The 12,050-nt window shown below is 44.6% G+C and overlaps 1 protein-coding gene across 3 annotated transcripts in view; it reads right to left on the bottom strand.

Moving 5' to 3' along the window:
- The window catches only part of asic1b (acid-sensing (proton-gated) ion channel 1b), a 143,769-nt gene that overhangs the window by 26,914 nt on the left and 104,805 nt on the right, over nucleotides 1–12,050 (bottom strand). The window contains exon 1 of one of the 3 annotated variants that reach the window (XM_076741292.1): nucleotides 349–1,157. The exons of the other annotated variants lie outside the window; for them this stretch is intronic. Coding sequence (XP_076597407.1) covers nucleotides 349–963 — 615 coding nt within the window. The 5' untranslated portion in view covers nucleotides 964–1,157. Of the gene's footprint in view, nucleotides 1–348; nucleotides 1,158–12,050 lie in introns of those variants that run through there. 3 annotated transcript variants of the gene reach the window in all.

The raw sequence follows: 12,050 nt of genomic DNA, 5'->3' as shown, positions 1-12,050 counted from the left end.
AAGCCCATATATAAATATTATAGCGGCATTTACTGTACGTGGCGAGAGCTTGAGAGGCACAGAGAGTTAATTGAACTACTGAGGCGCATTACCAAGCAACAGCGCAGAGGAATGCGCATTGTGCACAGCCTGGTGATTGCATGTGTTCACGGCAGATTAATTACAAAGCGAGCTGTCATGTATCCGCTCAGCACATGAAACACACTGACAGGCAACTACTAATACCTCACCCTCTGACTAGGCCCACTAATTGAAAAAGCTGCATCCACCTCTAACAGCTGCATCAACCTGTTGGGAGGGGGTGTGGGCGAGTTAACACAAAGAACTGAACTTTGGCGACACACTCACGGTGCTGAAATTGCGCGGCCCGCAGAGCTCTCCCTGGTACCGACAGTACAGCAGCATCTCCTCCAGCTGGTGTCCCAGCCGGTCCAGCAGCTGCCTCATGGACGGCTGGGACTCCCGCGGAGGAGGAAGAAAGTGGTTGAAGTCCAAAATCCGAGACAGCGGGGACCAGGGCGGCTCGGCCCCTGCGCTGCCTCCACCGTCGCCCCTCAGAGGTGTGAGCGCATCTCTCGCAGCGGGGGAGACCTGCCAGTTCCTCCCAAAAAGTCCAAGCCACCTCCCTGCGCTGAATATGTCCGTCTTCTTCATGCGCCGCGGCAGCAGGAGGTTCTGGTTACATATAGTGACGGCGGGGAAAACGAGGCGCTTGGCGTACACCATGTGCGCCTTTGTGTACACCGGCGAGGAGAGCAGGTACCGCACTCTGTTGGAGGACCAGGTGAAGAGCAGAGCCAAAGCTGCCAGGAAAGCCAGCAGCCACGCAACTCTCCGGGGGTAGGAGCCGCTGATGAAGATGTGCCTCAAGCCATGAAAGGTGGTGTGTTTCAAGAAGAGCTTCCCGGCTTCGGCGAGGGAGCCCGGTCTCTGTTTCGATCCAGATGAGTCGCACTGGCACATTTTGGAGGAAGGCTGGTGCGCGCTTTCAACATCGGTCCTGCTGTGGTCACAGTGAATGAGCCCCAACTCGCCTCTGCGCTCTCAGATGGCTGCTGTTCGTCAGAGACTTTGGAGAGAGAGAGAGAGAGAGAGAGAGAGAGAGAGAGAGAGAGAGAGAGAGGAGCACGCAGCTCTGCTCGGTCCTCGCAGGCACTGAGCAGCAGCTTGTGGCGGTGATGGGGGAGTATTTTGTCGGGCGCACAGCACTCCCTGAGCTTGTCGGTGTGTGTGTGTGTGTGTGTGTGTGTGTGTGGAGGGGGGGAGCGAAGTTTCAGAATGATTTAATGCGCTACTGTGCAGCAACAGGAGTCCAGGGGATTATTTCATCAAAATTACAAGCAGTTAGTCTGAAAATCTAAAGAAATGCTCCAGAGACAATGGATTTAGTTTCACTCACAGTCGTATTGTAATTCCACATTCCCTCTGTTTGCCTCCCTATCTCACTTTTCTATCTCGGCCTCTTCCTCCACCCTCACACAGACACACACGCACACACACACAATATCGTCAGTGCTGTTTGCTGAATGAAATCATTGGCCTCAGAAGCTACGGAACATTTGTCTTCCTTTCCACACCTGTCACACACACACACATACACACACACACACACACACACACACACACACACACACCTAAGCACACAACCACACAACACGCATACACAACACCACACACATGCACATAATCCCTCCAGGCTCACTTTGTATTCTTCCTCCAAATTGAACGCTGCACTACAGAAGGTGATGCTGTAGAGACTGTAGCCTCTTTCATTACTGTTCCACCAGTTGAATTTTAAATATTTCAGATCCAACGCCGGAGAACATCCACTGGGTGCTTAACATTTTGGTGACACTCAGGTGTGAGCAAACTGGCTGACATTCCCGACTGTCAATCCTCTGATGCATTTCAGTGAAAGATTTGAAATGTTAGAGGGAAAACAAAAAGGTCAAGATGCCGCTGATTAATTGATGCAAATCATGTTGCACATCTTTAAAGCATCTCCCGAAATTCTGAAGAGCCTAACTCAGATTTAATGGGTTTTCTGACCCAGCAGTGCCCCAGTTTGGCTGTGATGAGGGAAACCTGTTTCAGGCTCGGCGGCAGAGGCTTGAATGCACCATTGACGAAGCGCTTTGCGAAAACTATCTCTCTCTTGGAGGGGGGAGGCTGGTTAAGTGGTGGTTCACGCTTGGTTGGTCATCATCACAAAGTGTTCCAATCCAGAGTGAAAGCTGGACACCACGCAGGCCTGATTCTCACTCTCTGCTCCTACTTTTGGGCACAGTTTGTGTGTGTGTGTGTTTGTAGTTTACTGCGTGACTGAGGTAAAAGAGGTGAGAAGGAAGTGGTGTGAATGAGAGCAGAAAGAGAGCATGAATTCAGTGTACTTAGCAAATCAATTTCTCTTGTCTTTCTCTCTCTTAGAGGATAAATCCAGTTTCTTGGGTAATTGCTGAGATCCGGGAACACGGTGACACCACTACAAAAAAGCCCCACAGGATGTAAAAAGCCAGCTGTTTAGCCAGATTATGTAAAACACTTTAGGTAAAACAGAAACTGATCACGCTCAAAATGTTGGCAATATTCCTCATGACACATTGAAAACTGCATAAAAAGTCAAAAGTGGACATGAAAGTCAGCCTGTAAAGTGCTTGGACCGTAAAGTGCGATGGACAAGGCTGGATTACCAACCAGGCAAAGAGGGCAGCTGCCTCGGACTTGAGGCTTGATCACCCCAGCATTTAAAAGGGCAAAGTTTCACGGCAAATAATTCCAATCCATTAACGGATTAGCTCGCGGGTAAAATAAATCTTCACAAATTTGTGCAGTTGGCCAGTAGCAAACCATCTTGAGAGTGCTGACCTTTTATTTAACCTCCCCTGTCGGTGTTAAAACGGCTTCTCTTATGAGACAGGAGTCAGTGGTACAAACAGGCCTTTAGAATAACCTGTGTGAATTTATGGTCCTGTTAGCGACCATGCTAATGAGCTCGCTAATGATCAGCAGAGCTTTATTGTCCCTCTTCAATAACTTTTTATTGAACTGAACTGAAATGATGCACAGTGGTGAACACCATGCAGGGTGGGAGTGAACGGAACAGCAGAGAGAAGCTCCGGGAGCTATTGTGACTGACTAGCGCTAGCCTGGTTAGCTCCCCCCTATAGTAGCCCTCCAGGCATAGCCACTATGTCACCAAGCTGCTACAATCAAATATTTTGCCTTTAATTTTGGATTCATATTGATATACTGCTAATTTTTGTTTAGGAATATGCACCACAAATCACAACATGAACTGACATAATGGGGGCCTTAGGGTAAGTCCTGCTGTATTTCCTGATCTTGAGGTCACTGAGGGTGTTTTATAAGCTTTGTTCTTTCAGATTCATGCTTAGTGTGGTTAATGCTGAACAACGAGGATCAGTCAATTAAACCACTTGGTTAAAGTTAGAGAAAGCTTGTGGTTAGACAGACATTACTTGCAGGTTTGTGACAGGACGCTAACTCTGGTCTCCAGCATTAAAGTCAGATGCTAATCCGTCACCCTGATCTCCACACTTCCAGCTTTCTGCCTTGCTGCATAAAGGTCACACTACACTGGGATATCGGGCTGCTTTTTAGTCAAGTTGATGCTACCCACGGTGTACATGACAGTACACACAGTGTGAACATGATAGGAGACTCAAGCACTAGTGGGAACAGATGAGATCAGGCAACCACCAGCAGTTCAATCTCTCTCTGTGTTTCTGTGAGGATGCAGCCTCCTTACTCATACTTCTCACTGTCGCTCTCTCGCTGGCGATGGCCTGTAACACGTCATAACGTCCCATCTGAGGACATTTAAGTCTCCTACGCGGGTGATTACTCATATTTTAACAAGTGAGGGTGTCATGGGGAATGAAGCTCAAATGTGGGCCCGCGACGGCTTCGCAGTGAGATACCACAATCACACATAGCTGTACCAAAGAATTCAAGATGTGCTTGATTGAATGCAGTTGTGTGTCATGCACAGAATGTTGCACACCTGAGTGCGGAAGTGAGAGAACATGACTCACAAAGAAAGAGAAAATGAATCTCTTGTTCTTATCTAACAGGAGCATAACTGAAGTTTAAGCATAAGCATTTGGGACATGTATGGATTATTGGTAATTTATATTTAAAAGATTGGTGAGCGGTGCATCAGAGTTCACCGGAGATGGATCCTGACACTTTTGGCATTTAGCTGCATTTGTTCTAACCCGGTCAGCTCATCAAGAGTGAGACACATCAGGGGAGAGGCTCTGTGCAACAAGCTAATCCGTCTGGGTGAAAGGATAATGATATACTGGCTTCACAGAGAAACAGAATCCCACAGCAAGGGTAACAACAACAGAATAACAAATGCACGCTGCTCTGAAACTGTGGATGAAGAGTTTCACAAATGAACTCATCATGAAAGCAAACTGGAATATTCGTTATGGGACCTTGGGTGCATATCTTAAGTCTACTAATACCTGAGCATCATATTGTGTTTGATTGACTGGCTCCCGAAATAAACCACATATTTACTGAAGGATGAAGGGGAGACACTGTTTCAAACACATCTTTCACTCATTGGATTCAAGAGCGAATAAAGAAAAATGAAAAAGAAATTCCATAAAATTAGTACTGGGCAGAAACGGCCGACTTTGACTAAAAGACTATTGATTTTTCAATGCCTTGTAGACTCGCATAGCAGAACTTTTGAGTCTATAAAACGCTGCTTACTTATTTCTTCAAAGACGAAAGAGTTCAGGCATGCCAAGATGGTTGCCTTGAAGGGAAATACACATACGGCATTAATATGACCACATAATCACAGCCCAGTCTTTATTTTAGAGCGTGAATCTGTCTGTTGCAGCCATTTCAATGATGTTATTGAGACAAATCCCAGAGCTGCTAAACATAAAGCTGATGGGGACTTTCATTAACACCCCGACAGTGTGCTGAGTAAATTTATGGACACATTTTGGCGTTTGGACCTGTCAGCAGCACCACAATGAAACAAAAAGAGATGTAATTACGGACACATTCTCAGTGCACAAATGCCAGTATCCATTGCAAACTGATGTCACGAGTTTCCATCGCAGGCTATTAAACACCACAGAGTATTAGTTGCTTGATCGCTGGGAACTCATGTGAATAAGAGTAATCAGCAGATAGATGTTTTTTGGGTGGATTTTGGCTTTGACAGTTCCTCTAAATGAGAAAAAGACTTCGATTTCAATCAGCGAAGCCAGCGAAGCAGCGAATGCTTAAAAGCCAACTCAAGATGAATGAAAAAGCACAGACAAGCACAGAAATTTAATAGCTGCCACTTGACGTCATCTCTTATCAGTCATTTTAGAAAGTCAGCCATGATTACTCCTTTTGGCATGCAGCGTGCGCCACGCTCAGGGCAGAATTACATGCTGTATGTTAATTCCTTTAAAACACCCCCTTTAATATTCAAACGTGTGATGCAAATTTAAAGGTGACGCACATCACAGAATTACCTGTAGGATAGTAGCGACTTAATATTTATAGCTATGTGCATATGCAAGTCTCTCCAAGGTCTTCAGATGTACATGCACACATGCACAATGGAGTACATGTGTTGGAAATAGTATGTAATATACCGCTGCGTACTGTATATGCAGACACTATAGACCTTGCACAAGGGCTTTCTGCTGTGCATCTGCACATACAAATGTACCGACAGCTGCCAGGAGGTTACTTTTGGGTATTTGTTTTCTGCAGACGCTGTAAATACATACTGCAGATGTAACTGGGAAGATACGCGTATGTTATATCTATTTTTATTATTGTTTGATGTAATACAGGTCACCAGTATGCTTATGTGGTATATTCAATTCAGTTGTTATGTATCTGTATACTCATGCTAACACTCAATGAGGAAACAATCACATAAAGAGAGTGACACTACCTGCTAGATGAGTCTACAGATTGGAATTACATCTGAGATCACAAATCAATAAAAATGTGTTTTTCATTAATAATTTAGCTGAAAAGGAAGTGACAAGAGCGACATGGATATCCTCTCCGGTGTATGTGGGCGCTGCGGGGTAAATAACCCTTCGGGATCCTCGCTGCTCTGCATGCGCTGACGGCAGAGGCTCTGGGATATCGAGGCACTCGACAGTTAATCAAACTGTCACTCCGGCTCCGGATCCGGGTGGAGCTGGCCAGCCTGGACCTTGACATGCGTCGAGTCAAACTACATGATACAAGGTAAGCAACGCCGCCCAGCTCCTCTCCCGGCCTCTCTCCTTACCACGACCTCTTAAATCTACTTGGCTGTACAAACTCTACCTCCACCTCCTTTCTCTCTGTTTACCCTCAATACTTACAGCACAACACCCGTGTCTGTTTGCCAGGGCATAAACACAACGCACTTCCCCTCGTCCTGCCAATTCTCCACTGTGTGTATTTTTTTTAAATCAACTCTTCTCTCTCTCTCTCTCTCTCACACACACACACACACACACACACACACACACACACACACACACACCTTTGTTCTCCGCTCTGCCTCCCTCTCTCCTCCTCCCTCTCTGTGATCTCCGTATTCTCTCTGCTTCTCTTGGTTGTTGCTGTCTCTTCTCTGTCTCCTGCTGGGAATGTTTGGCGCCAAAGGATCCACAAGGGAGCAGGCATGGAGAGAGGGAGGGAGGGAGGAGGTGACACGGGGTGGAGGCGAGAGGAGCCGCAGCAGTCAAGGTCCTGTCGCTGCGGGACCTGACAGAGGAGCAGGTGGCGATTTACAGAGACAATTTTGGGGATAATTGTGTACATGATCTGCTGCAAGGGGCAAGTGTCACAAGGGCCACCTTTCCAATGGCCTCTCAATCTCCTGGCCTATAAGGTTGAATTAAACACTGCGTCAGGTAAGTGCCGCTCTACTGCGAACACAATCTGAGTGAAGAGAGTCCGTGGAAGTAGCTCAGGAGCTCTCCGCAAGCTTGTGAACGCAGCGAGCTTCAGGTAGTGACATTGAAACAAAGCTGAATATTGTGTGACGTCAGCGGCGCTCTGAGCATGAAAAGTATTAAGAGGCACATTGTGTAAGTGCTGTGAATACATGTCCTTGGTTCTTAAACTATAATAATTCACTCTGTCTGCTTTGAACACAGCATAGTCCAAGTGTGTGAATAAGGAGAACATGCTAAACTGCTGCAACTAACATTATACAACCTTATAATGATTAAAAAGTACAGTTCTCATTCAAGGGCCCTTCGAAGACAGCATTATAATGTCTTCTGTGGTCCTGACAAAATATGAAAGACATGTAGTAACCTCCCTTTATAGAGCATGACCCATGCCATCGACTAAAAGTCAGGATACTTTACTGAGCCGCTACTGCTTTATGGATGCTCAAAATATCTGGAGTTCCCCTTTAAAACACTGCTGTACAATGAACCAGAGATTAAAACTTTAAAGATTTCAAAATGAAACAATAATGTTTGGTTTATTGTTATTATTGCTGCAGTTGTTATCAGTCCCATGCCTTTTATAAGATATTTAATGTGATGTTCAATTATGTTTTTTTTTTTCTTTAAATATAAATGATTTTTCAAGGCCTGATGCCTGAGGTTCAGTATGAAAAGATATTAATGCAGTTTCAGATGCTTTTCCACCCTGATGGAGTGAAACAAAGCGTAGATTACTAGTCTATTTATGGAACAAAAACTGGTCAGATTTGACAACACAAACTTATTGGACATGGGTGAGCGCAGTTTAAAAATATCAAAATAAGTACGAGTCTTTAAAAGTTCATGTTGACCCATTTCATAGTGATTGTACATTAGAGATGCCGTAGGGCTTCAGGCACAGTGTGAAGCCTTTGAGCTGCTTTAAAACCAGCGTGTAGAGCATTGCCTTGGGAAACATATTGCGGCATTGAAAACCCTTCAAACAGAAATTACAGTAATATTACTGTAGTTTGCACATGGCCAGATGTTTAAATACTCTGAATAGCTGGTATGTGGTAAGAGCTCAGTGGCTACCGAGCCTTGTTAACATAACATTGCTATGGACAGGACTGTGTGAAAGGGCTGAGTGTGGCGGCACCACCATGCATGACACATCAATGCATTCATCTGAAAATGGACTTGGGAGTCTCACTGTATAAATACTGTGGCTGGATGGGGAAGATTTGTATTTACAGCCCAGGGGGCAGTAAGAGTATCCCTGCCTGCACAGGGAAAGGCAGGATGACACATCTAATTCATCTTGGCAGCATCATGACAGCTGGGCTGGGGAGAGTTTGGAAAAGGGGAAACGGTTCTGATGAATGACTTTCAGAATACGGCCGCTAGCTACAGCAAACAGTCTCCCAGTCCCCTCAGGCCTGATGCCTCCTATTTGCCGCTCGGGGAGAAATGAATGAATGGCCCTTTGTGAAATAAATGGTCCCTTTCTGTTTGACATTTACAAATGAATCCTTCTTGTAAAACTAAATCCATCCATTTGTTTTATTAGCAGTGGAGGTGAGTGTCCTGTGCTGGCGCTCAAGATTGTGTGGTTGTCATAATCACACACAGCAGCGGTGATTTAAGAAAGGCACAAATGTGGTGGCTGAGGCGACTGTGGAAGGGTCAAAGACTGCCTGCAATTATGCATTCGAGCTATATCACTCGCATAAACAGCAAAGAGGAAAAACGGATTTAGGGGACAGTTCAACATTTTGTAAATATGCTTATTTGCCTTCTTTACGAGAGATGATGGATGTCAGTCTCATGTCTGTGCAATAAATATGGAGTAAGAGTCAAAATGTTTTATAGGGGGAGTTCCTTGCTGCAGCTATTTCTTGGTGAACAACAGCCAGGCGCGGTGACTCTGTGCCGCTTCCTGAAGTCTTGTTGTCACAGTGAGGTTGCCAAAAGTCAGATTATCAGATTATCAGTCGGGCTTCTGATTGATAACTACGAATGTTCTCATCTCAGTCTTTAAAAGAAAGCAAATTTCTATATTTCCTAAAAATGTTTAACTTCTATATTGATAACTTTAACTTAAGGACACTGATGAAATGAGTGTAAATCCATAGCATATTGGATCACACACCTCAAATGAAGAGTTTTGGGGCGGCCTTTCTGCACACAAGCATTGCAGGCACTTAAATATGGAAGGACAAACATAAAACACACAAACTCTACTGAAACAACTGCGCGCACTTTGAAAACAACATCAAACTGGCAACAGCATGAACAAAGTTTCCCGCTCCTTCTGCAAATACATAACCTATCAATCCCGTTTGCTTTAAAGGAATAAATGCCTCGAGCTCAACCTCTTCCCTTCCTGAGAGACAAGTTGTATCATAAAAGTTTTTCAAAATATTATACCGAGTTTGCTTTTGATTTTTAATTCAGCATAAGAGCGATCAAGAGCTTCTCCACCAATGAGAGCCTCAGGAGATATCCTGTCATGTCCTATTAATTTCAGTCTCTACACAGCTTAAGGAAAGCTCACAATCGCAGGCTTAGAAGATGCTATTAACCAGTATATTGTGACAGATTGAAAACAATGAAACAAACACCTCTTCCGTTTCTCGCCTGGATGTAGAGCTTGAGTTCAAACTGCTTCAGCAGAATTTATATATGTGCAAATTCAGTGTTTGTCCTCATCCAGAAACTTGTTAAATTTGCACAAAGTAAACTGGCAGGTTGTTAAACGGCTGGTGGCAAGAAGTGAAAGTATGCAGGTGTGTGTGTGTGTGTGTGTGTGTGTGTGTGTGTGTGTGTGTGTGTGTGGGATGTCAGGGGGATGTCAGAAATGCCGTGAAAACAGCACTAACGAAGGAGGGTCGATGGTAGCCCGACTAGCTGTCAGCCCCCTCGGAAAACAGGCGCACACGCAAACACGCGCACACACACACACATGCAGACGCACAGAGGAAGATCAGTCTGCAGAAAGGGTGAAACAGACCGAAGCCAGCTGCACGGTGGGCTGCACCTAAATGGATCTTTCATTTTGATTTCATTTTGGTCTGCAGTATAATGGTCCCTCTGGAGATACATTTACTCAAAGCAATATGATGGCTGAAGTCTTGAGTGTGTGTGTGTGTGTATGTGTGTGTGCTAGCATGTGGGTGTGTAAGGTGTGTAGCAGACACAGCTGCTAATTGCTGCCGTTATTTATTTGCTTTTCACCCCCTCTCCAATAACGCCTGATTTGAAGCTGCCCCAACAATGATGCCCTGATAAAAGCATGTGAAAAGGGAGGTGGAGGTTTGAATCGAGAAGGCACACCTCCCTGATGTCTGTAATTCTCTCACCGTATGCTACTTACGCAGGATATTATTGGTGTTAAGATCTGCATCAGCTGTGCTTATTAGGTTGTGGAGCTGAACAACATAATCAGCTCCTCTTCGAGTATTGCCCAAAGGCAGCCGTACCAGACCTGTTCAGATTGACTCTGAGATTCTGGGATGAAACAACAACCGCTCAATCAATAAACCTTCAACTAACATTAGCTCAGGGCAGGCCTGTTTACAATTTGGAGCACATTTACATTTAAGGCAGTTTGCCGTTTGTCTCACAGTGACAGAGCAGATATGTGTTCAGAGTGTCAAATAGCAATGATGTTTGCACCGCTGGTTAAAGGGATGAAACCTGTGATACTTCAGCGTGCGACACGGAGCAGCCTCTTGAACCCTGCGTCACTTTCCCAGCTCAACTTTAAAACTACATTAAAGTACAGGTTCAGGTTTTCTCAACACTGTTTTCTATCTTTTGCAAAAGATGGGGGACAAATGCAAAGTCTTCTTTCCATAAAAAAGGGGCATTCTTAAGTTCAGCCAAAGTTAACACGAGGCCTCGGCAGCGTGAGTTTGCAAAATCAAGAGGGTAAACTGAAAATACAGCCCTTTTTCTAAAATTTATGTGTCCCAGGACAGTTTCACAGCACCGGCAATAAACCCACTCGCTAGAATGAAGATAGTTCTTCGCAAAGCATAAATTATAAAGTATAATTATAGATTAAGCTACTCAGCAGTATATAAATTAGCTAAAATTAGCCTCACCTTTACCAGCTGCAACATTAAAGTGATGCTTATACAGAGCACTAATAATTATGATCCAATAATAAAATATATATTATTTTAGAATGGGCCATTCAGTATGATGAGTACTTTAAGTGTATTTTGATGGTAACACTCATACTTTTACTTCAGTAAAATCTTTAATGCATGACTTTTTCATGTAACTGTTTCGACACTGTGGTTCAGTCAAAATTCTCAATACTTCTTCCACCTCCGCCTTAAAATCCATTTGTGCACCTTTGAGCTCTGCAAGGCTTCCGATCCATGTAATCACTGATCGGGACAAAAAATTCATGAAAGGGATGTTAAAGAGCGAGAGCCAACTACCAGAAGGCTTGTCAGAGCTGATGTTCGACAAGAATTCACAGGTATTAACACACACGCTCTGACACAGTGTAAAGACATGCACTGATACCCCTTGTCTCCAGCTGTGTTCTCGTGTCTCTTTCGGTCACACACACACTTTAATACAAACATATACCCTAAAACACGTGACTAAGGTGAGGTAAGGTGATCCCACAGTCCACTGCAAAAAGAGCCACTCACTTCCTTAAGGGGTCCTGCTGACCACGATAGATACAGTCATCTATGAAACTCTGGAGAGGAGAGGCAGCAGTTCGCCCACAAACACGTACCTGCCTCTAGGCATCCTCCCCCACTACACACAGCGCACACACGGCACCTCTTAAATATCTATTTTTAGGTTGATTCCGTGTACTTGAACTACAATGAGATTTTTTTTTTTTTTCCAGCACAGACAGTCAGCGTTGTTTAATTACTCTAATAAAGGGATTGGTCCAGCTTCAAAGGTCTGTCTGCACATTCATTCACGCATCAGGCATGAGGACACACACAAGAAAGCTTTGGGAGAAAGACACACACAGGGCCTCCGAGAGAGACATAAAAAGAGGGAGAACACTAAGCCTGAGTCCAGTGCTTTTAAAAGGGCACCACCTTTCTCCTTGCAGCTCCTCTGACATCCAGTCTGTCATTT

This window comes from Chaetodon auriga, chromosome 2 (assembly GCF_051107435.1).
Source record: "Chaetodon auriga isolate fChaAug3 chromosome 2, fChaAug3.hap1, whole genome shotgun sequence".
NCBI lineage: Eukaryota > Metazoa > Chordata > Actinopteri > Chaetodontiformes > Chaetodontidae > Chaetodon > Chaetodon auriga.
The sequence above is the reverse complement of the archived record's forward strand: the minus strand, read 5'-3'. Positions and strand labels throughout refer to the sequence as shown.